This window comes from Xyrauchen texanus, chromosome 4 (assembly GCF_025860055.1).
Source record: "Xyrauchen texanus isolate HMW12.3.18 chromosome 4, RBS_HiC_50CHRs, whole genome shotgun sequence".
In the NCBI taxonomy this organism is placed as follows: domain Eukaryota; kingdom Metazoa; phylum Chordata; class Actinopteri; order Cypriniformes; family Catostomidae; genus Xyrauchen; species Xyrauchen texanus.
Genome location: NC_068279.1, coordinates 1989040 through 2016311, shown reverse-complemented (window position 1 = coordinate 2016311; position 27272 = coordinate 1989040). Strand labels below are relative to the sequence as shown.

Genomic DNA, 27272 nt, shown 5'->3' with positions numbered 1-27272 from the left:
GAACAGGTGCAGCCAAATATAATCGTATAATCGAATAATCTAAAAACACACCCATTATACCTCCTCCTCCAAATAAAAGATCTGGGAGGAACATTCAGAATATAGCAGCGGTATTAAAGGAATAATTCCCGCCCTCATGTTTTCTTCTTCCATGAAACACGAGGAGAAATTCGGAAGAATGTTCACGCTTCTCTTAACGCAGGCGTAATAATCACCTACTCTGTTTCATAGAAAAAAAGAAATACGGGTTTGGAACAACATTAGGATGAAACAAAGCCTTTGTGTTTTCTTGAGGATGTATACGCTGTTATATGCCATACAAACTGTGCGATTGGTGGGTTTGGTACAAACAGGAGGATGAGGTCTCTAAACCATAAAAACTAGCGAAGAAGAAAACACAACTGAATAATAAAGTAACTCTCACTATAACTGACCCAGAAGTATTAATGAGACGCTCACTGGGACAACAGCTGGTTACTGTTACCCGACAGAACTCCACTGACAGACGTTTAGAATAACTCGCATCATAAGTAACAAAATAACATTGTGACATTATTTTCATGACAATTAAGCACATTTAAACCCTCATATTTCTAATAAAATAATGCATTACTGTTATGCAGTGGTGCAAAATCTTCTTATTTAAATCTGTACAACAACTAGTACCACTTACTTTTCCCGCTACGTTACAATTTAAATTGATATTTTGTCACATTTTAATAATAAGAATGAGATTGTTTTGCATAACGGTAATGAGAATTATTATTATGGAATTTTCTTCACTTGAATTGGGCGAGAACATGTTTAACTGTTGTGTAAATAATGTCACAATGTTATAAATCAACCGTAATGGTCCTAAAATATGCTTCATTTTCTTGTAAACAATCTTGGCGGCGAAGCTCACGAGTAACATGTCCAGGTCACGTTTCACTCCAAAATCAATAGAATAAAAACAAGAATGACTTTTTGCATTGTGACACTATTTTCAATGCAATTAAGCACATTTTACCCCAAAATTCTCATTACTGTAATGCAATTATTTGTTTTATTTGCATTACTGTAACAGTAATTAAAATCAACATAAAGTACAAATTATTGTCAATTAAAATCAACATAAATTTAGTGCATCAAATATGACCATGATGCAAACTATTATGAAATAACAACATTTTCAGATTACAAAAATGAGAATGAGAACGTTTTGCATCACGTTAAAGAGGATTATTATTATTATGACATTTTATTCACATTACGTGGTGGGAACATCATTAATATTCATTAAAATAACGTCACAATGAAATAAAATCTTAAAATTGACTTTTTTAATCCGATTATTTTTTAAACTCCTAACAAAACAAAACAAAAAAAGTTACAAAATGTATTTTGCATAAAAAAAATTAAGCCTTTTAAATTAAGATTTTTTTTTTGTTGCATTGTGACATTATTTTTTCCCTAAATTCTCAAAACCATAATGCAAAAAATTCTGTTTTGCATTATTGTAATAAAAATACACAGATTTTTTTTTTTGTTCGTTTTGTTATTAAAATCAATTCAGTGCAACAAATATAAAATTCAACTTTTTTCACATTACGCCAATATAAACTAATATCAATTTAAATGACATTTTATTGACCAAACGTGGTGGGAATTGTGTGAGAACGTGTTTAATTGTCATGAAAATAATGCAAATGATCCCTAAAAATGATTTTCTTAATGCAAAATATAATTTCTCAGTTTTCTCTTTTGATTTTGGCGAGAAATACGAGCATGCCGTTTTTGTGGCACGAGATTCACTATCGAGAAACACTTCCCGGTAAACAAACTATCATCACTCCCTTCACACAAACAGGGTTACAGACTTAAAAATTGTGGCACAAACTGTTGTCTACGGGGTGTTTTCACTAGGGTCCTGTGAGGGTCTCTCAGGATTGATAGCAGCTCTAGACTTCTCGTCGTCTTCATGACGTCTCAGCGTCTTCTCCCTCCTCGTCCTCGTCTCTTAGCAGGAGTCCGGCCGCGACCCCTGAAGGCCCGCACCTCGGAGATGCTGCAACCGACCGCCTCCTCCTCCTCCTCAGGGTCTCCCGCGATTGATTCGTCCTCTGCGTCCGGTCCTGATTGGCTGGGAGGAGTAGAGCATGCCACACCCGCGAGGTCTTCGTCCCGTTCTGGCGATCGGACTGTTTCCGGGTCGTTGGTGCTCAGTCTGCAGATACTGAGGACAGGAGGGGAGCTACGGCTGCTTGACTGAGGTGTTTGGAGGGCTGGTTTTGGGTTGAGAGACTCCGGTGAGGTAAACCGAGGTTCTCTGGTGCTGGTTTTATCTGGACTGTGATGCTCTGGTGATCCTGCTGAAGTTGAACCGGCGTCTTCACGTGTCTTTAAGGCTTTATAACTCTGTGCAACCATAATGACACATAACCAACATGATAAACATATCAACGGCTGCATTTTTGGGGTTATTATGGGTAACTGATGTAAACGGACATGTGCGTTTCTGTCGACACAGATTGAACAACTCAAAGCTTCAACGTACCTTCAGATTGTGAAAGTGTTTGAGTGTTTTACAGTGCACATGTCGAGCCGATGACTCAAAGTGATAGAAATGATTGCACAGTCGACAGAGAAACCCAGCGACAGGAACCACAAAACTAGATCCTGGAAGATATTAAGCCACAATCAATGATTGGCTACAATGATGAAATTCCTCTCATTATTAACTCACCCTCATGTCATCCCAGATGTATGACTTTCTTTCTTCTGCAGAACACAAATTAAGATTTTTAGAAGCTCTGTAGGTCCATACAATGCAAGTGAATGGTGACCAGAACTTTGAAGCTCCAAAAAGCACATAAATGCAGCATAAAAGTAATCCATAAGCCTCCAGATTAAGTTTTAATCCATGTCTTCAGAAGTGATATGATAGGTGTGGGTGAGAAACAGATCAATATTTAAGTCCACTTTTGATATAAATTCTCCTCCCTGCCCATTGGGAGGTGATATTGATGAAGAATGTGAATCACCAAAAACAGAAGCATGTGCATGTGAAAGTTAAAGTGGAGATTGACGGAGCAGGGAGGAGAATTTATAGCAAAAAAGGACTCAAATATTGACCTTTCTTTTCAGACAAACCGATCATAGGACATGGATTTAACCATAGGAGTCAATGTTCTGGTCACCATTCACTTGCATTGTATGGACGTACTGAGTTGAACTAAAAATCTTAACATTTAAGTATTTTTTTAAAATATAAATCTCCACGTTCACTTTCACTTTCTGGTGATTTGAATTCTTCGCGCATATCGCCCCCTACTGGGCAGGGAGGAGTGGTTGAAGTTGCCACACCTATCATATCGCTTCAGAAGATATAGATTAAACCACTGGAGTCGTATGGATTACTTTTATGCTGCTTTTATGTGCTTTTTGGGGCTTCAAAGTTCTGGTCACCATTCACGTGCATTGTATGGACGTACTGAGATGAACTATTCTTCTAAAAATCTTCACATTTAAGTATTTTTTAAATATAAATCTCCACTTTCACTTTCTGGTGATTTGCATTCTTCGCGCATATCGCCCCCTACTGGGCAGGGAGGAGTGGTTCAAGTTGGCACACCTATCATATCGCTTCAGAAGATATAGATTAAACCACTGGAGTCGTATGGATTACTTTTATGCTGCTTTTATGTGCTTTTTGGGGCTTCAAAGTTTTGGTCACCATTCACTTGCATTGTATGGACCTGCAAAGCTGAAATATTCTTCTAAAGATTTTCATTTGTGTTCTGCTGAAGAAAGAAATTCCCACACATCTGGGATGGCATGAGGGTGATGAAAGCTAAACTAAACCATTATATGCAATAATAGTTTACACACTCAATCGTTCAAGCAAACACGATCATTACCCACCGTACTCTGTATCCGGGTCAAACTCCTCGTCTTCAGTCAGATCTTCCAGTGTGACCTCCATCTGTGCAGAGAAACCCTCCTGAAAGAGCCACACGAGTGTCACCAACCGTTAGCATTATAGCAATGTGTTTACACAGGGGTCTAAACGTTCAAATGTCTCACGGTTTTACGACAGTGAACATAGTTTCACCTAGAGGTCAATAAATACATTAAGATTTGGTGCATAATGTGGGAATTTTAACTATAAACAAGCCCAAAACACAAAAGGGACTCTTATTATAAAATTACAGAGACTTCCAATGCGATGCTCTATTAGTTAATATTTGACAAATTCAGTTTTTTATAGTCTATTTATTCACCAGATGAAGGGTTTTGAAAAGAGTTTTGTAAGAAAGTGGTTATTCATTTATTGTGTAATTTTTATAAATGTTTTGGTTTTCCACAGTGAGTGCATCCACAAGCTTTTTTCTTGTTAATCCTGTCAAATAAATATAATAAATATATTAAAAAATACATTTAAAAAGGAGCACAAAACCTGTATTAATTACTAAAAAGAAGTTGATAAAAGATCTAATGCAATGGAGGATGAATATCAGTTGCCTCCGCGTCTGAGACCGTCAATCCGCGCATCTTATCACGTGGCTTGATGAGCGTGTTACCATGGAGACGTAGCGCGTGTGGAGGCTTCACGCTATTCTACGTGGCATCCACGCACAACTCACCACACGCCCCACCGAGAGCGAGAACCACATTATAGTGACCACGAGGAGGTTACCCCATGTGAATTTGGTTGCTAAGGAGACCCGGCTGGAGTCACTCAGCATGCCCTGGATTCAAACTCGCGACTCCAGGGGTGGTAGCCAGCGTCAATACTCGCTGAGATACACAGACCTGTTTTTTCATTCTTAAACAACACTTTGTTTAGTATAAACAAAATGTTCAAATATCTATGCTTATACAGACAATAAACATTTGTAAATGCAACATTATGGTGATAACTTGCACACAGTCAGTCTGGGACTCTTACGTTCGATTCCCGGCCCACACGACTCCACATGCCGAAGTGTCCTTGGGCAAGACACTGAACCCCAAGTTGTGCCCAATGCCAGGCTAGCTCCTGAGACGTTTTATGTGCGGCGAGGAATAAAGGCAAGTTGTGCTGGGTGTATTACCACATTATGGTTTTTCCAGACTGTCCTTACATTGGTGCCGAAGACCAGGAGGGAGGAGGGATGCCCGTCGCAGAGTCCTCGACACTGCCGTCCACCCAGGGGAGCATCGCTGCCATCCACGGGGGAAGGAGTTGCCGACCGCCCGGACTCGGGGAACGACTGCCGTCCACGGGGCGAGTGGGGACTGGACTCTCCGACCGCCTGGCGCAATGGAGCCGCTGCCAGGGGCGGAGGAGTGCCCTGCTGTCCCCCAGAAACACGGAGGTGTCAAGAGAAGACCGCCGTACGCGAGGGGAGGAGGGAAGCGACTCCCCGACCGCCTGGCGCAATGGAGCCGCTGCCAGGGGCGGAGGAGAATGCGGAGGGGCGTTCTGTCTGCTGGGGGTCGGTCTGACTCTGGTCCGCCTGGGGAGGAGCAGCCGCTGTCTGCCTGAGAGGGTGGAGAACCGGTGAGCGATTTTTTTCTCTCTCTGTCGCTCCGTGTTGGTCTCTTCCCTCGCCTATTTTGTTTTTGTTTTGCCCTCCTGTCTCCCCGATCCATACCGCGTCATCTGAAAATAGAGCTTGAGCACAGAGCTCTCGGTCGGCTTCCCATTTACACCATTTTTCTTAGCATGTCAGTATGTCGTTTTAATATAGGTAAAAAATATTTCATGGGGTGGACATGTGTTTTTCAGTGCAGGGGAGTCATAACATTGATAAGTAAACATTTACAATTTAACAGTCTCAAACAGATTAAAGATCATTTGGGAAGTGTCATTATAGTGTTGGCTGAAATACAGGGGCAAAATCTTGTTTTGGTTAATATTTATGCACCCAACGCTGATGATCAGAACATTTTTATAGACCTTGAGGGGAAGCTACAAGCAGCTGGGATCCTCCATGATTAAGTTTTGGGTGGAGGCTTCAATCTGTTAATGGATCCGATCCTTGATCATAGTGATGCAAAAGTGTGCAGACACTTTAGAGCAACGTTGACACCAAATCTTGGTCTTTCTGACATTTGGAAACTTCTGAATACATCTGGGCGGTATTGCAGGTTTTTTCATCATTGCATAAGATTTACTCTTTTATATATCTAAGTCACTTATTCCATCTGCCACCGATTGTTCAATTGAGAACATTTTAGTTTCAGATCATGTTTTGGTGTGTTTAGAGATGTTGCCACATATAGAGAAAAGAAAATCATATAGATGGCGCTTTAATACATCCCTTCTACAGGCCCCAGCATTTCAACAAATGTTAAAAACCAACTGGTCCTCTTGTGGCATGAGAGGCGCTTAAGACAGTTCTTAAGGGGCAGATCATACAGTATGACTCATTCGTTACAAAGATCAAAGCACAGGGATTCATGGAATCGGAGAAGAGTATTAAAAGTGCTGAAACAGAGCTGAAGTGCCGAATGTCATCCAATGGTCTTAGAGAGCTGACTCGGCTCAAATTTAGGTATAATACTATGTTGTCACAGAAGGTAGAGTATTGGTTATTTAGGGAAGGACAGACATACTTTGAGTAGGGAGACAAGGCAGGGAACGTCTTGCCAGGTAATGGTTTTCCACCATTCCTTCTGTGTTTTCTGGAGACAATATATTTACTTCTGCCACAGATATTAATAGGGCCTTTAAAGATTTCTATTATGATCTCAATAGTTCCACGTCCTCGTCGTGAATTGTATCGCCAAATTAAACTATTTACTCCACTCAAGAATACTCCGGCTTGGACCATGGGAATGTTTGTTGGGGACAATGGTTGACTCTGTGTATGTGTGTTTTGCTTTGTTCTGTATTATGTACCCAAACACCGCTAGAACTATTTTGTCATCCATTTTTCCAGATTACTTCTGCTACTACGTCTGTACATCGGTGATATCCAGCCAATCTCAATTGCTGATAGGCTGTTGCGACAACGCGTCATGCGGATATTTCGCTCGAGTTGAAAACTCGCGATTTAAACAAGCGATTTCGCGTGTTCGAGTCACGCCATTTGCTTCATAAATTTGCGTCTATTCGCATTGACGTTGTTTGTAATCATGCTGAGCGAAACGTGTTGAATGTGAACGCACCATTACACTGCGGGATCAGCGCCATACCTGTCAACGCTCCTGTTTTTCCCGGGAGTCTCCCGTATTTCACACCCATCTCCCGCCTCCCCTCGCGTTTCGTTATTTCTCCCGGGAATCTCCCGTAATTTGTATGGCCCAAAACCTCGTTATATGTGAATATGAATATCAATATATTATTCCAAGGTTGTCCAGTTGCCAGATCTTGTATGAAACGCATCCTAGTCACATTTCAACCCATTTGTGACCTCAACCTGGCAACCCACAACCCAGTTGCGCTGTTGATATCTGCGCAGGTGGTAGACGCGGGATGTTGAATCAAGCATCACTGGTAGATGGGAGGAGAAGACTCAGGTGGTGCTCCGGCAAAAATACTAAATATGCATGTAAATTGCAGAACAGCTGGACAGAAGAATTTAATGTAATATCTCGAAGCCATATCGACAATGCCCACGCCTTTTGCAAAGTGTGTCGCACTGATTTTAATATCGGGCACAGTGGGGAAAATTACTCAGCACATTATGTATTTAGCCTGCCCCTGCCATCAAGAACCCCCCGTTTACTCAATCAGTTGAGTAAAGGCAACTTAATAGGGTTTCAAGTGCATCTTCAGGTACATTAGCGGAGGTTGTAACGGTGCCTTCACTGAACCGTACGCTCCAGATGCATCGTTAGACTTGAGATGTGCAACCGTGGGTGACGAAACGTATGTATTTATTCCTTTAAAGAGAACCATTACACCCCTAATAGAGAGCAATGCAAAGGATTGTATTCATTGGATATCAGCAACAGCTTTCACCTTCCCGTTTTCCTCGTCCTCTCTCTCGTCATCGGTGACATCACCGTCCTCATCGCCCAAATACGACTCGGAGTTCAGCTCATCCACTCCGTCTTTTCCAGACTCCTTCCACAGCTGAAACGTAACCAATAAAAAGATGAAATTAAAAAGAGTTTTGTGTCTTTAAGTCCGATACGTCTGTTAGCGTTTATTCAATCTTTATTCTAGTTTTTCGCTGCTAGTGTTCGTTCATGGCGGTTGTACGGCTGTAATGAGCCATTTCCAATTTGCATATCTTAGACAGCACCACATCGTTGGGTCTCCGGCTCAAACACTCCCACGCTTCAGATCACCGTCTTCGGGGAATCCATGCTTAAACCGGGCGCTGCCATTTTAATTATTCCAATGCGACGCACCGACGCACGTTATGCAAATCGACGCATTTCTGTAATCGATGACGTCGATGAATCGTCCCAGGCCTAGTGGACGGTGGACGCCATTGCACTCTAATCCAACTGTCTCTGACTCGTAAGAGCAAGCCGTAAATCACGGTTCACAACAGGGATGTACGCAAAAGCCTATTGGCCATTTAAAAAGAGGGGAGAAGCCCTTTTCTTAAACTTCTTAACATGAATCTTGAGACAACTTTAAAAAGCAGTACAAGGTATTTTAAAATAATGAATTCCATGACATGAACAAGCGTCATCATTAGTAGCAGTCGTACACATGTGCTCCTTATATCTGACAGCGTTTACCTGCTCGACTCTTTGCTTATGCTCCGTCGACCGCATGTGCTCCACAAACTCTCTGGGCGTTTTGAACTCGCGCTTACAGACAGTACAGCTGGTGCTGGATGAGTGACAACAGCGCTGTACAAACACAGGAGAGAGAACATACTTATGTACATTTATGGTGCTTTTTTTTGCATTTTGCAGCTTGACAGCCCCCTGGTCACAGTATGCTTTCACTGTGTGGAAAAGAGCAGCATGAACATTTGGCTAAACCTCTCCTTTTGTGTTCCACAGAAGAAAGACAGTCATACAGGTTTGGAATGGCATGAGGGTGAAACGAATGTGTTGTTCACCTTGTGCTCCTTGGTTCGGCGATGGTCCATGACGTTGGAGGTGAAGTGAGTTTGGCAGGTGGAGCACCATCTCTGCAGGCCTGGCCTCTTCTCTCTGGAGGAGCATGGACAGGTTTGGCACAGTTAATCAATAGCACTCAATAGGGAGGTACTGCACAGCTGCACATGTTTAACCCTTAAGCTCAATCGACAGCATTTGTGGTATGTTGAATGACACCAGGAATACTAGAGGGTGAAATGAGGTCCCGGGTCATCTCAGAAACTCTCACCCATCTTTACGAGCTCCTTGCAGAGACTCTTGGACTCGTGGCAGCAGCGTGACGAGACATGCGTTACTCATGTGCTGGATCTCCATCATCTTCTGCTGGTGCGTCAGTCCATTCATATGGCTCTGGAAATTCTGCACATACAAGAACATTGATAATATGGAGCGTTCGATCAAATGAGGGTTAATAACTGGACAAAATGCAGTTTTTTGCTGCTGACAGGACACATGAGCTCACGCGGCGTTTGAGGAACATACTTGCTGGTTATGGCATGTGATGTTGCATATGTAGCAGATGAATTTGCCGGCGGTCTCTCCTCCGCCATCTTTAACCTCCTCCTGAACCCTGGCTATGAGGGGAGTGGCTGTGGTCTCCTTCATTTCAGTGACTGTATCAGAGTCTGTGATGTCATCAGTGATGTCATCAGTGATGTCACTGTTCTCATGCTCTGTGCCTTGAACGGACGCTTCTGTACTTTCATCCTGCTAACGTAAAAACAGAGGCAATTATTTAATCAGGCTGATCAAGCCCGAGAGGGATAAAGGCGACCGGAGGCGGCAGTTAGAGAGAGAGAGAGAGAGAGAACTACAGGCAGCTGCCCTGTATGTGTTTGGCTTTTTGTTTAAGTTACTCGCCACCTACTTTCCTTTGAACTTTTTTACACTGGTGCCGAAATCCGGGAAGGAGGAGGGATGTGCCGTAATAGAGTCCTCGCCACAACTTTCCACCGAAATCGGAGCAGGGGGTCACAGAGGAGCCCAGCCGCCTTAAAGCGGAGGAATGGCCGCCAATCGCTAGGGGAGGAGGGCCGCCTGGAGTGGTCAGGGCCGCTGCCAGGGGCGGAGGAGACCCCTACACATGGCTGACGTCCACTAGAGTGTAGAGGAGTGGCCGAAGACCAAGCTGAGAACGTTTCTTTTCTCTCTATCCGCTCTCTATCCCGCTGTTGCTCCGTGTTGGCCTTTCCCGCTCTTTTTAAATATTAGTATTGTGTGTTTTAGATTGGTATCATCACCATTATGGCGTACAAGTACCGCGATTATTGTTGTTGTGTTTCCCTCCCCGATCTAGAGAGGTAACTCAAAAATTTAAGTAATTACGCATTCAAACATTCATTTTCGTCCAAACACATTTTTTCTTTCCCCAATTCGGAACGCCCAATTCCCAATGTGCACTAAGTCCTCATGGTGGCGTAGTGACAATCCGGGTGGCGGAGGACGAATCCCAGTTGCGTCTGAGACCGTCAATCCGCGCATCTTATCACGTGACTTGTTGAGCGTGTTACCACGGAGACTTCACGCTATTCTCCGCGACATCCACGCACAACTCACCACACACCCCACCGAGAGCGAGAACCACATTATAGCGATCACGAGGAGGTTACCCCATGTGACTCTACCCTCCCTAGCAACCGGGCCAATTTGGTTGCTTAGGAGACCTGGCTGGAGTCACTCAGCACGCCCTGGATTCAAACTCACGACTCCAGGTGCGATAGTCAGCGTCAATACTCTGAGTTTTAAGCGAAGCATGCGCTACGTCTCCATGGTAACGCGCTCAAGTCACGTGATAAGATGCGTGGATTGACGGTCTCAGACGCGGAGGCAACTGAGATTTGTCCTCCGCCACCCGGATTGAGGCGAGTCACTACACCACCACGAGGACTTGGAGGGCATTGGGAATTGGGGAGAAAATTCCCCACTAAAAATAGAAAACAAATGTATGTAGAGGCAATGGTACCAACCTTGGCCACTCGACTTTGTTCATCTGCCTCAGTGGCCACTGGCCCGTCCACACTTCCTGCTTCCTGCAGCGCACACTCTGAAACACATCAGACATTCCCGAATGAAACATACCAGTTCACTGAATTTACAGGAACATCATTGTGAAGTGCATTAAAGGATTATTGCATTTATTTGATATTTCTATTTGTATTACGGTAAGGTTCATTTATAAAAACGACAGCATTTGTGGTATAATGTTGAAATTAATTTCACTCGTCCCTCTTTTTCTTTTCTTTTAATTTTCTCCCAATTTGACATGCCCAATTCCCAATGCGCCACCGAGTGGCAATAAATGTGCACCTCATTCTATCCACGTTGATTCGCTGAAAAGAATCGGTTCATAAGAGTCATTTTCAACTACACTGGATGTGCCATCTCTACTGGTCCGCTGAAAAGAATCGGTTCATACGAGTCATTTTCGGCTACACTGAATTAGCCAACTCTACTGATTCGCTCAAAACAATCGGTTCATACGAGTCATTTTCGACTACACTGGATGTACATCTCTACTGATTCGATGAAAAGAATCGGTTCATACGAGTCATTTTCGGCTACACTGAATTAGCCAACTCTACTGATTCGCTCAAAACAATCGGTTCATACGAGTCATTTTTCGACTACACTGGATGTGCCGTCTCTACTGATTCGCCGAAAAGAATCGGTTCATACGAGTCATTTTTCGACTACACTGGACGTGCCGTCTCTTCTGATTCGCCGAAAAGAATCGGTTCATACGAGTCATTTTTCGACTACACTGGATTCGCCGAAAAGAATCAGATCACACGAGTCATTTTTCGACTACACTGGATGTGCCGTCTCTACTGATTTGCCGAAAAGAAACGGTTCATACGAGTCATTTTCGACTACACTGGACGTGCCGTCTCTACTGATTCGCCGAAAAGAAACGGTTCATACGAGTCATTTTCGGCAAATGAGCTTCGTCCTCCGCCACCCGGGTTGAAGCGAGTCACTATGCCACCACAAGGACTTGGGAAATGGGCGTTCCAAATTGGGGAGAACAAAAGAAAAAAATTATTTTGACTGGTCGAAATACATTTTTGATGCTGTCGATTGAGCTTCACTTGTATTGAACCCGGAACATTTCTTGCATTTCATTTCATGCATTTCATGTAACATGATAATGACATTGAACACAGACTCAACGGTTCAAATGTTCTGTACCTGCAGGATCTGGACTCTTAGATTCACTGATTTGAGTCGATTCGGTCTCAACAAGCTTCTCTGACCTGCGGAGAGACAGTGAACACATAATAAATCCATCATCTGTGACATCATCAGTCCTGATGTAACCGGCACTCAGGTGTGATGTCACAGATTCGTACCCGTCCGTTTTGTGTTTTTTAGCTGCCGATTCATCGAGCGGCTCTGAAGATGATTGACAGCCCGGATCTGCAACACCTGCAGCTTCATCTGCTGCTATGATACAAGCAGAATTCAGACACTCATTACATGAAAGTGTTAAAACTCAAAGACACTTGGCACAACAGCTCGTGATGAGTTGAGATGTTTAGTGAAGCTTCATCAGAACGTACCTCTGCTTCTGCTCGCTTCTGACTTCTGCTCGTTCTCCCTTTTCCTGTCTGGCTGATGTGACTGAAAGTCCTGCACAAATTGAGTTAGCAGGCCAGTGAATTTCACCAACATGTAACTAATTAAAGGCATATATTGGCCAAGACCCAAATCTGATCCGATGTTTATGACTTAGGTTTATCACTCTTGGAAGGGTAAACACACAGACATACATTGCTGTAGTAGCGTTGGTGTGGGGTGAAATGTCGCGGGAATCCCATGTGTGGAGTTTTGATGGCCACTCCCATTGGAACAGGCCCGAGCAGAGACGTTCTGGATCCTGGAGCGAAGAACTGAGGGAACTGCTGTCCGCCCATAGCAAACCCTCGCATGCTGCCGGCTGCAGAGAGAGATTTGAGCGACGGAACATCACCATTTCATGCAAGTATATGACTATAATTCACCAGGATGGTTACAGGACAGAACGAGTGAATCGGACGAAAGAGGACGTTCAGCTCAACTGTATTAAATATATTAAATATGACATGATAAAGAGAGGAGGCCTCCGGGAAGACCCAGGATTAGGTGGAGAGATTACATCTCCACACTGGCCTGGGAACGCCTCGGGGTCCCCCAGTCAGAGCTGGTTAATGTGGCTCAGAATAGGGAAGTTTGGGGCCCCCTGCTGGAGCTGCTGACCCCACGACCCGACTTCGGATAAGCGGTTGAAGATGGATGGATGGATGCTAAACACGTGTGACTTTGCTCACCCTGCATCTGTTGCATAAGCAGCGCCCCCTGCAGCATGGGATTGGGTCCGATGATGCTTTGAGTGGCCGAGCAGAGGTTTACCATGCGGGAAGGAGGGGGTGCAGGGGCGGGCACAGCTATAGGCCTGAAACACAAAAATTGGTGGAAGCCTGTTACTTAAATGTTTCAATATTTACAGTGTTTGTTTAGGTTCAGATATTACTGTATGATTGCCCCTTGACATATTTACACATTTATTACACATTTAGTTAATGTTTGTTTATATGCATCACTTATATGCATATAAACAACCTCCAGCTGTTACATTAATGTCTTCTAAAGCTCTATGATCACTTTTGGTGCAAAAAAGAAACTTTTTTTTTACTCTAGCAGCAAGCAAGTTAGCACGTTAGCATGTGAGACACGTGATCACAGCCGGAAGATCTGCGCTGTTTACAAGTGAGGAGGAGGAACACGTTTTGGTTTAGATCTGTATTTATCGGTTTGTTTACTCACAATGGTGCGTTTGTGTGCTCATCCTGGATGTCTCAACCGAGTGGAGAATGTGAGATTATGTCTGTATCCATGGCAACGGTAATACGTCACACCGCGTGATCTCCACCCTCTCGTGAAGCTTACCGGAAGCGTTGCATTATAGTTAAAAAGTACATAAATATTGATATTTTTCACACCAAAAGTGATCATGTCGCTTTAGAAGACACTCATTTAACCGCTGGAGTCGTATGGATGACGTTTAAGCTGACTGTCTGTGATTTTTGGAGCTTCAAATGTCTGATCACCATCCACTTGCATTATAAGGACCTTCTGAGATGAGATATTTTACTACTTTTCTTCAAACGTGTTCAGGTGAAGAAAGAAAGTCACACACACCTGGGATATCATGAGGGTGAGTAAACGAACCATCCCTTTAATTATACAGGGGACCTTCTAACCATGTACATATACGTTTTACTAATTATATTTCATTCGTTTTTGTATCATTTTGGTCACATTTTAGCTTTTTAAAAATTAATAAATCCATGTATGTATAAATAAATATGATATTGTGTGTATATATATATTTTTGCATGTTTACTGTAAAATGCATAGCTTGTACATGTACATGTTACAGGTTTTTACATCGATTTGTTGAACACGTGCTAAAAACGAGTACTGTCTCTTTAAGAAAACCGGCGGTTTGAAAAGAGCATCAGTAAATGAGTGCATATTAACGAGAGAGGACTCGAATGGCTTTATCACATCAATTATCTCATTTAAATCACAAATAACCATAGTTATAATATCAAAGGACACTTTAGTGACCTAATCAAATGAGTGCTTATTGAATTGAGGAAGCATTGTGTGTAATAGAGTATGCATCAATGTTCAGTGAACAGACTGTCCCATACAATCCATCATAACATCTCACCGTGCAGTCTGATGGTGATGTGTGATGTGATGAGTGGGTGGAGGTTGTGGTGGTTGTGGTGGTGGTGGAGGAGGTGTCTGCTGCTGAAAGAGCTGCTGCAGTTGTCGCAGGTGCTGATGAAACTGCTGCTGCTGCTGCTGCTGCTGGTGCTGATGAGGGTTAAACATCCTGATGTCTGACTTGTCAATCAATCGCCGCTGTTGTCTTAAAGATTCACCACACTACAGCCTGAGATACTAAACAGAAAGGGAGAGAGATGCGTTACCCAGAATCACCCCATATCAGCCCTGTTATTAAACGGATAGCTTACAGAAACATCAGAATTCTGTCATTATTTACTCACCCTCATGTCGTGTTAAACCTGTAGGGCTTACTTTCTTCTGTGGAGCACAAAAGTAGTAGTTAGTCAGAATGTTTAGTAAAAAAAATAAATTTAGGGCTGAACGATTAAACGCTGTGATGTGCTTTCTGTATGCGCGCAGCTATTTTGTCTGTAGCGTGAAGTGCTTTTTTTAAAGGGACAGTTCGCCCACTACTTTAAAATCCTCTCATCATTTACTCACCCCCATGCCATCACAGATGTGTGTGACTTTCTTTCTTCAGCAAACACAAATTAAGATTTTTAGAGGAATATTTCAGCTCTGTAGGTTCTTACAATGCATGTGAATGGTGACCAGAACTTTGAAGCACCAAAAAGCACATAAAGGCAGCATAAAAGTAATCCATACGACTCCAGTGCTTGTCTTCTGAAGTGATATGATAGGTGTGAGTGAGAAACGTCAATATTTAAGTAATTTTGACGATAAATCTCCACTTTCACTTTCACATTCTTCTTTTGTTTTTGGTGATTTGCATTCTTCGTGCAGATCACCACCTACTGGGCGAGTTTGAAGTAGCCACACCTATCATAAGAAAGAAAGCCATACACATCTGGTAGGGCATGAGAGTGAGTAAATGATGAGAGAATTATAATTTTGGGGTGAACTGTCCCTTTAAATACATGTAAACGGGGTCAGTGCATTACACACGTGTTGCCAGGGCATTAAAACTAAAAGCTTGATGGTTTAAACGAACTGCAAAACAATGCCCTGAACAAGTTAAGACATTATCAAAGAATTTACTATTGAATAATATAGGAAATCATTATTAAATAGTTGAAATCCAGTAATTCAAGTTTACTGGGTTTCAAAATATGTAATATGTAAGTTTACTAATTGTAAACAGTGAATAAATGCAATGTGATTTTTCCTCCATTTTATTTATTTTGATTCTTTTTAAGAGGACTCAAGTGTGAATGCCCTTTCTAGAACAGTATTTCCCGTCCAGGATGGGCAAAACATGGTTTAATTTTGGTCAAATCTGATTTTTGTCGAATTTGTTCAGCCCTACTAATGCTTTCATGAGGAATTTAAAAATGTTTTGTTTTTTTTTATAGCATTTTATGCAAAAATTACTTTAAAAAAGTAAAAGCTATTTAAATAATAATAATAATAATAATAAAAAAAAAGGTTTTCTAGGATTTCAAGGTAGTTTGAGTCACAAATATCAAAAAGATTTCTCAGGGTTACTCCATTTGACATGAAAAAATAAATTAAAATAGCCTTTTCATAAAAAACATTAAAATGTGTTATTTTAAAAAATCATGACACAGATTTAAAGGCATCCTTTTTAAGTCCCGCATGTTGGTTAAACCACCTGACTTTATTTAAAATAACGTTTCAAATATGAATTTTTTAAATGTTCTCGATTAATTTGAATTTACGTTTTTGACACAATTTTATCTTCTTTAAATCGTTGAATTGAGGTTTTGCATAAAATATTAGCAGACGCTGTGGTTGAATACATTGTCAATCCACTCATTTCTGAATATAAAAGAGAAAAACAAATGTTCACAGCATTTGGCCTCAATCTGATAAACTGAACGTGTGGAAATATGCACGACTGCACGTTCCAACGCAACATCAGTACGATCGTACAGTGTAATTGTAGGTAGACTTCGTCCATCATGCAAATCAGCAAAATTTAAATAAAGTAACATGAAGCTATCATTTTGACAAACAGAGGTATCGTTTAATTTTGCTGCTCTGCTCAGTGTGCACCGTTAGAGGGCGCCGCGTGCTCGCAGCACTGACTAACGTCGATATTTTAAACGGAGCTTTTTGCTACTTGCGTTTTCAACAACCCTGAATTGTTTCTGATATCTAGACTCTATCTGCAGTAGGGCTAGGCGATTAATAGAATTTTATTTTCGATTACGATTTTGGCTTCCTTTATTACAGTTCAAATATTAAGGATAATCAACTATTAAACTGGCATTTCTCTGTGCGGTCAGTAGCGAGTTTGAGTTGTGTGATGTGACCGGGGAAGAGACTGAATCTTCTCCAGGCGGATGCACACTCTGGCGTAGGGCTGGGCGACATGGGCAAAATTGTTATCACGATAATCTTTTTCGTAGTTCGATATCGATATTTATCACAATATGTATTTTATTTTTTTTAATAAATTCTAAACAGTCAAAATAGTGTCTACAAAACTGCACAGGGGGTCCAGAGACGGCCAAAGCAGCGGGGTCTGCGGGATCTTTTACCAATTTTACCATCTTTTGCCGTTTATCAATTGAAAATGAATGTTAAAAGATCATCGGTTAGTTCTGAAGCAGAGTTACAGCAGTCCAGTATTTGTTGGAAATATTTGTACATTAAAATGAAATATTTTGAATATTTTTTTAGATTGGAATGATGCTGAATGTGGGCTCAGGGGTGTCCCGAGAGAACATTTAGAAAACTTTTGTATATTTTCATTAAAGTGAGAGAGTAGTCGACCAATCTAGTCATTTTAGTCTTTCCTTTTCCATTCCAGACATCTAATTAATTTTCACAAAATTCGAACAGAACTCGATTTTATTCGATTTGTTTATTAATAAAGGCTCGTAACATGCTGATTAATAAAGATACATTTAGAAGGGAAAAACATTTTGGTCTAAAAGGTGCTTTGAAACCACGTTAACTCATGCGGCGCTTCGTGTCTACGCACATGCAGGGAAAAGAGGCGACGCGTGCGGAGCGGGACGGGGCAGAAATGATGCATGTTTGGTGCTAGAGAACAATATTCAAGATTACCGCGCAGAAAGATCAGAGCTGTCGTCCACATCACTGTTGTTCTGTTGCGCTCTTCACTAGAGACGATGAGAGGGCGCAACCGTTGTCATGAAGTCTTGCGGTGCGGATGGAATCAATCCGGTGTCCGATGTAGCCGATTAGGTTAGCAAGACAGCTAGCATTAGCAAGTTCATCCAGTCTGACCCTACGTTACCACTGGCGCGTTGTGAGCGAAGCTGAGAGCGTTTTCAATACATTCCTATGAAAGCCAAGCGTCACGCTCGCAAGGTGGATCGTAGGATTGGCAGCGGTAGCTCTCTCCTAGCGCTGTGAGCGCCTTTGAGCGGATTTCGTCCGCCCCAGTGGAAAACGCAGCCCGAGAAAGCCGAACTGCTTGTGTTTTAGCGACACGCAGTAAATATAGAAAATTCCTCAAAAGCTTAACGTGGATATATATCGATAACGTTTTATCGCCCAGCCCTACTCTGGCATGGGTATGCTCGTCACTCGCGCACGTTTGCTGCAGCTAGATTATAACGTGACTGCTCACGACGTAGTGAATCATAATATATGTGTCACATTCACTGTGTATCTTATCATGAAGAAAATCGGCGATGCAGCTCTATTAAGAGGAGAAAGTTTGGGGGTCTGTGTATCTCAGCGAGTATTGACGCTGGCTAACACCCCTGGAGTCGCGAGTTTGAATCCAGGGTGTGCTGAGTGACTCCAGCCAGGTCTCCTAAGCAACCAAATTGGCCCGGTTGCTAGGGAGGGTAGAGTCACATGGGGTAACCTCCTCGTGGTCACTATAATGTGGTTCTCGCTCTCGGTGGGGCGCGTGGTGAGTTGTGCGTGGATGCCGCGGAGAATAGCGTGAAGCCTCCACATGCACTACGTCTCCATGGTAACACGCTCAACAAGCCACGTGATCAGATGCGTGGATTGACGGTCTCAGACGCGGAGGCAACTGAGATTTGTCCTACCGCCACCCAGATTGAGGCGAGTCACTACGCCACCACGAGGACTTATTAGAAAGTTAATATTCTTATTCTGCTGTTGAAAGTAATCAATTGTAAAATAATTTACTGTTATTTTATTTTTTATATACACATTTAATTTTTTACATCTACATTGGCTTTGAGGTATTTTTCTTATTTTATACGATTATTTCCGAACATCAGATTTAGTTTATTAATTTATTTTACCTTTACGCTGTTGACAACACGGTTGCGCATTTTTTATGCATTTCTGTTCTATAACGAGAGGAACACGTTACTTGAATCATGCCGGAGGTACTTTTTTGAAAAATACCTTTAAATGTAGGAAAATCGAATCGTAAATCGTCCTCAAGTTTTGCCCTATCACCCAGGGCCTCGTTTCCCAATAACAATTGATCTTAGCGGTTAACAGCGTTTTCTACGAGCGCTTTTACAAATGTTTGTTATTTTTTATGCGCTGCTTTTCCCAAAACTACTCTTTACATTAACGTGCGAGGACGCGCTTTAAGTGCTACTGAAAAGTCGCTGTCCATAAACGTGAAGTGCTGAAATGTGACCGTATAATGCCGCTCGTCATTGCAACTTCGTTATATTTGTTGCGTAACTTTAAAAACGTTTGTAATTTGCCTCGCTGTAAATATTAATAAAAAAATGACTTTGTTTACTTATTTATCAGAAATTAATTTATCAGTTCATCCAATATTGACTTAATCATTTTCTGCATTTATAATTATTATTAGTAGCCATTCCTGTGAAAAAATAAATAAAATAAAACATATGTATACTGATATTAAAAGAGCATAAAGTAGCTATAGGACTTTATATTGTATTAGGTGTAATTTCGTGTTTGTCCTGCAGGTATCAGCGTATGTCTGTGTGATTATGATGCTCTTAGCGCTGTAAATCTAAAATTAGATTTAACCCGATTCTTAATAAAAACATCATCTTAGTCTAACAACATCAACCTTCAATATTTACAGTTAACTAGACAAATGAGATTACAGCATCTGAGATTTTAGTTTCAATAAAATCCAGAAGAAATAAACAAAAACACTTAGACTATCAGGCAGTGTTACAAACCCTTGCTGCCTATCTAGACAGCAGCATTTATAATGCACACTAGGTATATGTGGCAGTTTTTCTAGTGCACACTTGGCATGTACAGCAGTTTTTCTAGAGCACACTAGGTCCGTGCGGCGGCTTTTCTAGTGCACACTAGGCATGTGTGGCAGCCTCTCTAGTGCACACTAGGCACATGCGGCAGCCTCTCTAGGGCACGCTAGGCACGTCCGGCAGCCTCTCTAGTGCACACTAGGCACGTGCGGCAGCCTCTCTAGTGCACACTAGGCACGTGCGGCAGCCTCTCTAGCGCACACTAGGCACGTGCGGCAGCCTCTCTAGCGCAAACTAGGCACGTGTGGCAGCCTCTCTAGTGCACACTAGGCACGTGCGGCAGCATCTCTAGTGCACATTAGGCACATGCACACTAGGCACGTGCGGCAGCCTCTCTAGTGCACACTAGGCACGTGCGGCAGCCTCTCTAGCGCACACTAGGCACGTGCGGCAGCCTCTCTAGCGCAAACTAGGCACGTGTGGCAGCCTCTCTAGTGCACACTAGGCACGTGCGGCAGCATCTCTAGTGCACATTAGGCACATGCACACTAGGCACGTGCGGCAGCATATCCAGTGCACACTAGGCACGTGCGGCAGCATCTCCAGTGCACACTAGGCACCTGCGGCAGCCTCTCTAATGCACACTAGGCACCTGCAGCAGCCTCTCTAGTGCACACTAGGCACCTGCAGCAGCCTCTCTAGTGCACACTAGGCACCTGCAGCAGCCTCTCTAATGCACACTAGGAACCTGCAGAAGCCTCTCTAGTGCACACTAGGCACCTGCAGCAGCCTCTCTAATGCACACTAGGCACCTGCAGCAGCCTCTCTAATGCACACTAGGAACCTGCAGCAGCCTCTCTAATGCACACTAGGCACCTGCAGCAGCCTCTTTAGTGCACACTAGGAACCTGCAGCAGCCTCTCTAATGCACACTAGGAACCTGCAGCAGCCTCTCTAATGCACACTAGGCACCTGCAGCAGCCTCTTTAGTGCACACTAGGCACGTGCAGCAGCCTCTCTAGTGCCCACTAGGCACGTGCAGCAGGCTCTCTAGTGCACACTTGGCACGTGCAGCAGCCTCTCTAGTGCACACTAGGCACGTGCAGCAGCCTCTCTAGTGCACACTAGGCACGTGCAGCAGCCTCTCTAGTGCACACTAGGCACGTGCAGCAGGCTCTCTAGTGCACACTTGGCACGTGCAGCAGCCTCTCTAGTGCACACTAGGCACGTGCAGCAGCCTCTCTAGTGCACACTAGGCACGTACAAAACCAGCATCTCTAATGCACACTAGGCACGTACAGCAGCATTATTGGGCTCAAAGGATAGAAACAGAGACTGTTTTACGTATCAAATGCTACTGCGAGTGTCTTTAATTCGCAGAAATACTGTCTAGGTAGGCAGCTCACTAGATTTTAATACTCCGCCATAATCCCTATCTTTGAGCTATGTGCTAACTGCTAGCTGTCATAATGCACGACAACTCACGCGAGCTTCTCTCGTTATATTCAGATTTTACACTCTGTTGTGGATTTCCATGTGGAATAAACTATACTTACGATCTCTGCAGTCAGGATAGTGAGTTTAGAAGAGGTGAAATGATCGACAGTCCCATTAGCGTATGTGTGTGTCTGTGTGTGTTTGTGCTAACACTTCTCACCACGGCGGTGACGTCAGAGCGTCGTGGAGCGACACCTACAGCGCTGGAGGAGCAACTGCACAATCTGTGCACCATGAACGCTAAACCATCTGTGCGCACGGTGTAACAGGCATAACATGCTTGTAAGCATAAGGACTATAAAGTAAACCGCTGTTTATTTTGTATTCTATTTTTATTTAGCTTTTTTAACGCCCTGAATATTGTGTATTAATGTGTATATTATGTTGGGCAACATTGTGTACCAGTATTTCAAGTGGTGCTGTGGTCTAAATATTCCACTAACATCTCTTCCTTAAAACTTAAAGTATCAATTTAAATTTCTTTGATGTTGTGTCTATTGTATACTGAATATCTACAAAGCTGCAATGTTGTGAAGCATGCACTGCCACATTTCAAACGTACTGAAGTTGGCAAACACCAACAGAGGTAGAACACTGATCCAACAAATCCCAAAAATAAGCTGAAGTGTGTAACTTTTTCGATATTGAAATATTTTGCCCTATCTAGCATACGCTACATGCAGAGGCAACATAAGAAAACAAATCGTAGGTTAATTTTATTCCAACTGTAAACACTGTTTTTCTGTGGCACTTTAAACATTCCTCTGTTTGTTTTCAGCGACCTGGACGTGCCTAGTGTGCACTAGAAATGCTGCTGCACGTGCCTAGTGTGCACTAGAAATGCTGCTGCACGTGCCTAGTGTGCACTAGAAATGCTGCTGCACGTGCCTAGTGTGCACTAGAAATGCTGCTGCATGTGCCTAGTGTGCACTAGGGAGGCTGCTGCATGTGCCTAGTGTGCACTAGAGATGCTGCTGCATGTGCCTAGTGTGTACTAGAAAAGCTGCCACACGTACCTAGTGTGCACTAGAGAGGCTGCTGCACATGCCTAGTGTGCACTAGAGATGCTGCTGTATGTGCCTAGTGTCGTGCCAAGTGTGTACTAGAAAAGATACCACACGTACCTAGTGTGCACTACAGATGCTGATGGATGGATGGATGGATGGATGCATGGATGGATGCATGGATGGATGGATGCATGGATGGATGCATGGATGGATGGATGGATGGATGGATGGATGCATGGATGGATGGATGGATGGATGCATGGATGGATGGATGCATGCATGGATGGATGGATGGATGGATGCATGGATGGATGGATGCATGGATGGATGGATGCATGCATGGATGGATGGATGGATGGATGCATGGATGGATGCATGGATGGATGGATGGATGCATGGATGGATGGATGGATGGATGGATGGATGGATGGATAGATAGATAGATAGATAGATAGATAGATAGATAGATAGATAGATAGATAGATAGATAGATGGACGGATGGACGGATAGATAGATAGATAGATAGATAGATAGATAGATAGATAGATAGATAGATAGATAGACGGACGGACGGACGGACGGACGGACGGACGGACGGACGGACGGACAGATAGATAGATAGATAGACAGATAGACAGATAGACAGATAGACAGATAGACAGATAGACAGATAGATAGATAGATAGATAGATAGATAGATAGATAGACAGATAGACAGATAGATAGATAGATAGATAGATAGATAGATAGACAGATAGACAGATAGACAGATAGACAGACAGACAGACAGATAGATAGATAGATAGATAGATAGATAGATAGATAGATAGATAGACAGATAGACAGATAGACAGATAGATAGATAGATAGATAGATAGATAGATGGATGGACGGATGGATAGATGCGCACATGCATTTCAGCACCATGGAAAGCTCAAACATCTTTTAAAATAAATATCTCAGTATGATGAAGAAAAGTCATCTTTCTAGAAAATGGGAGGGTCTTGCTGTTTTTATTCATTTAATCATTTCATTTGTGTTCTGCAGTTTTGTCTGGAGATGCTAATATTTTAATTGTATTATATTTGTTTTAGTGTGTGCACTACTGATTACAGTATGATATATATATATATATATATATATATATATATATATATATTATATAGGTTTTATTTCTCATTCTAACACACATTGAGTTTAAAAAGTGCGCTCACTAGTGACACATAAGCGACGGTGCATTCGTGTGTGTTTTCAGTAAAGCAGCTCATCGTCTCAGAGGGACCGCAGAGAGAGAGAGAGAGAGACAGAGAGACAGAGAGAGACGGAGAGAGAGAGAGAGAGAGAGACGGAGAGAGAGAGAGAGAGACACACACACAGGCAGCGCTCCAGAATAATTGATAAATGCCGCTGAAATAAACCATCAAGCAGCCGCTGAAACGCCCTGATATTAGTGACAGGGTGACCGGGAGGTTTCCGTCTTTTCCTCGGTGACAGAGCTCGAGCAGGTGCCGGTAGTGAAGATGGGGAACCGGGGGATGGAGGATCTGATTCCTCTGGTGAACCGAATGCAAGACGCGTTCTCCGCCATCGGACAGAACTCCAATCTGGACCTGCCGCAGATCGCGGTGGTGGGCGGACAGAGCGCCGGGAAGAGCTCCGTGCTCGAGAACTTCGTGGGGAGGTAAGTCATCGATTGCCAATGTGCCAATGTGCATGTATCAAATTACATAAATGATGTATAGCCTATAAAATGACATAAAACGCATTAAATATTCTGGCATATTCATGATTTAACATCCTAATGCACCATTATCCTGACGTCATACCACAATAACAATTCTCCATCATGCCTCAATGATATTTTAAGGTCATTCTGAGGATCCTAAAGATGATCTTTAAATGCTATTGAGTGGTGATGGAGGGTCATACTCCAAAATCAGCAGTTTTTGCATCCTACATTTAAATCTTGTTAAGTAATCCCACATGAGCAGTCATTAATAGTGACTTCATCAAACTGTGATCTAGCTGTTTTCCTCCTCTTGTAATGATGCCAGCTGACATTAACATGTAGATACTGTGACCTTCACCAGTTGTGTGCATGAAGAAGGAAGAGTGATGGACGTTGTGATGTGCCCCAGACACAAAACTGTGGAAAAACCCCATAGACTTACACTGAAGGAGGGACAGAACAGAAATCACAGAGACTTGAGGGTGCAAGAATCAGAACTCAGAACGCTCTAGCATCGCGGTGGCTTGTTTTCCGTGATATTTTATTTTCAATAACATGAAGATGGGACTGGTGTTGTCAGTCCCTCCTTCAGTGTAAGTCTATGGGGGTGTTTTTCAGGTGAAAATGGTAAGTGTGACCTCTTAGTAAAGTTACGACACTTCTCCTCAACAACATACGTGATTTGAGGGATCATTCGGATCATTTCTTTTCCAACTTTTTCCTTCTGGCAAAATTATCTTCCACACTATTATGTGAGACAGCGATTGTCCTGCAAATGTAGAACAAGTGAACATTTGGGAGAACTTCAGGAAGCTTTGCATTGTTTCATTTACATGTTGTAACGTTTCAACGTATACCTACAGTCTTATCAATGATAAACCATTTTCTGTTTTTAATTCATTTGAGTGATTTTTAGTAAATATGGTTCAAAAATAACTGTTTATTTACCTTTGATTGTATTGTATCGTATCGGTAACTGGTACTGATAGCAGTATGTCCAATTTCTGATATTATGTGTATGCACAGTATATGTGTTAAATTACATATGTATATGTGTATTCATGGGTAGTTGCCATGGTGTTGCTATACAGTTACTAGTTGATTCTGGGTGGTTGCCAGGGTGTTACTATACAGGGTGTTTTGGGTTTTTGTCAGGTCATTGCTATGAATTGCTAGGTTGTTCTGGGTGGTTGCCAGGGTGTTGCTGTACAGTTGCTAGGGTTTTCTGTGTGGTCGCCAGGGCATTATTATACTGTTGCAAAGGTGTTTTGAGTGGTTGCTATACAGTTACTAAGTGATTCTAAGTGGTTACCAGAGCTTTGCTATACAGTTGTTATGGTGTTTTGGATAGTTGCCAAGGTGTTTCTATACAGTTGCTAGGGTTTTATGGGTGGTTGCCATAGTGTTGCTACACAGATGCTAGAGTGTTCTGGGTTACCACAGCATTGATATAGAGTTGCTAGGGTGTTCTGGGTGGTTGCCAGGGCATTGCTAGACAGCATGATCTGGCTGGTTGCCAGAGTGTTGTTGCATAGATGCTAGAGTGTTCTGAGTTGCCAGGGCATTGATATACAGTTGCTAAGGTGTTTTGAGTGGTTGCCAGTGCATTGCTATGCAGTTGCTAGGGTATTCTACGTGGTCGACGGGGTATTGCTATACTGTTGCAAAGGTGTTTTGAGTGGTTGCTAAACAGTTACTAAGTGATTCTGGGTGGTTGCCAGAGCTTTGGTATACAGTTGCTTTGGTGTTTTGGGTGGTTGCCAAGGTGTTTCTATACACTTGCAAGGGTTTTATGGCTGGTTGCCATAGTGTTGCTACACAGATGCTAGACTATTCTGGGTTACCACAGCATTGATATAGAGTTGCTAGGATGTTCTGGGTGGTTGCCAGAGTGTTGCTGCTCAGATGCTAGAGTATTCTGGGTTGCCAGGGCATTGATATACAGTTGCTAAGGTGTTCTGTGTGGTTGCCAGTGCGTTGCTATGCAGGGTGTTTTGGTTGGTTGCCAGTGCATTGCTATGCAGTTGCTAGTGTGTTCTAGGTGGTTGCCAGGAAGTTGCTGTACAGTTGCTAGGGTGTTCAATGTGGTTGCCAGGGCATTGCCATACAGTTGCTAGGGTGTCGCCAGGGCATTACTATACTGTTGCAAATGTGTTTTTGGTGGTTTCTATACAGTTACTAAGTGATTCTGGGTGGTTGCAAGAGCTTTGCTATACAGTAGCATTGGTGTTTTGGGTGGTTGCCAAGGTGTTTCTATACAGTTGTTATTGTTTTATGGGTGGTTGCCATAGTGTTGCTACACAGATTCTAGAGTGTTCTGGGTTACCACAGCATTGATATAGAGTTGCTAGGGTGTTCTGGGTGGTTGCCAAGGCATTCTGGCTGGTTGTCAGAGTGTTGCTGCTCAGATGCTAGAGTGTTCTAGGTTGCCAGGGCATTGATATACAGTTGCTAAGGTGTTCTGTGTGGTTGCCAGTGCGTTGCTATGCAGGGTGTTTTGGGTGGTTGCCAGTGCATTGCTATGTAGTTGCTAGGGTGTTCTAGGTGGTTGCCAGGGAGTTGCTCTACAGTTGCTAGGGTGTTCAATGTGGTGGCCAGGGCGTTGCTATACAGTTGCTAGGGTGTTCTATGTGGTCGCAGGGCATTATTATACTGTTGCAAAGGTGTTTTGAGTGGTTGCTTAACAGTAACTAAGTGATTCTGGGTGGTTGCAAGAGCTTTGCTATACACTTGCTTTGGTGTTTTGGATAGTTGCCAAGGTGTTTCTATACAGTTGTTATTGTTTTATGGGTTGTTGCCATAGTGTTGCTTCACAGATTCTAGAGTGTTCTGGGTTACCACAGCATTGATATATAGTTGCTGAAGTGTTCTGGGTGGTTGCCAGTGTTGCTGCACAGATGCCAGAATGTTCTGGGTTGCCAGGGCATTGATATACAGTTGCTAAGGTTTTCTATGTGGATGCCACGGTGTTGCTATGCAGGGTGTTTTTGGTGGTTGCCAGTGCATTGCTATGCAGTTGCTAAGGTGTTCTAGGGTGTTCAATGTGGTTGCCAGGGCATTGCTTTACAGTTGCTATG

At 42.8% G+C, this 27272-nt stretch overlaps 2 protein-coding genes across 8 annotated transcripts in view; one reads left to right on the top strand and one right to left on the bottom strand.

The window, feature by feature from the left end:
* Nucleotides 1-1896: 1896 nt before the first annotated feature.
* On the bottom strand, nucleotides 1897-21616 carry LOC127642984 (cip1-interacting zinc finger protein-like). 3 transcript variants are annotated; one of them, XM_052125483.1, is made up of 17 exons: nucleotides 21518-21616; nucleotides 15096-15132; nucleotides 14753-14988; nucleotides 13344-13468; nucleotides 12807-12973; nucleotides 12597-12666; nucleotides 12387-12480; nucleotides 12226-12290; nucleotides 11004-11080; nucleotides 9520-9747; nucleotides 9266-9396; nucleotides 8997-9090; nucleotides 8668-8781; nucleotides 7934-8047; nucleotides 3904-3982; nucleotides 2537-2658; nucleotides 1897-2397 (listed from the first exon to the last, which is right to left on the bottom strand). In XM_052125483.1, exons 3-17 carry the CDS (start codon nucleotides 14917-14919, stop codon nucleotides 1969-1971), a joined length of 2076 nt encoding a protein of 691 aa, XP_051981443.1. In that variant the 5' UTR covers nucleotides 14920-14988; nucleotides 15096-15132; nucleotides 21518-21616; the 3' UTR covers nucleotides 1897-1968. The 3 variants fall into 3 exon arrangements, with proteins under 3 accessions (XP_051981443.1, XP_051981445.1, XP_051981444.1); XM_052125485.1 differs by having other exon boundaries at nucleotides 9520-9744; XM_052125484.1 differs by having other exon boundaries at nucleotides 12387-12477.
* A 2208-nt stretch (nucleotides 21617-23824) lies between these two features.
* LOC127642981 (dynamin-1-like) overlaps nucleotides 23825-27272 on the top strand; it is a 94068-nt gene continuing 90620 nt past the window's right edge. For all 5 annotated transcript variants that reach the window (XR_007970441.1, XR_007970442.1, XR_007970440.1 and 2 more), the window contains exon 1: nucleotides 23825-24147. Coding sequence is in view for 2 of the 5 variants with exons in the window: in XM_052125479.1 (XP_051981439.1) it covers nucleotides 23987-24147 (161 nt within the window). In the remaining 3 variants the exon portion in view is untranslated. The remainder of the gene's footprint in view (nucleotides 24148-27272) is intronic.

What these genes read in the sequence shown, in the direction of transcription:
- LOC127642984 (XM_052125483.1), bottom strand. Translation starts at nt 14,919, where the DNA reads ATGTTTAACCCTCATCAGCACCAGCAGCAGCAGCAGCAGCAGCAGTTT. An exon ending in ACCAACGCTACTACAGCAAT is followed by an intron (nt 12,667 to 12,806) that starts GTATGTCTGTGT and finishes CAATTTGTGCAG; the next exon opens with GACTTTCAGTCACATCAGCC. An exon ending in AGAAGCGAGCAGAAGCAGAG is followed by an intron (nt 12,481 to 12,596) that starts GTACGTTCTGAT and finishes CTTGTATCATAG; the next exon opens with CAGCAGATGAAGCTGCAGGT.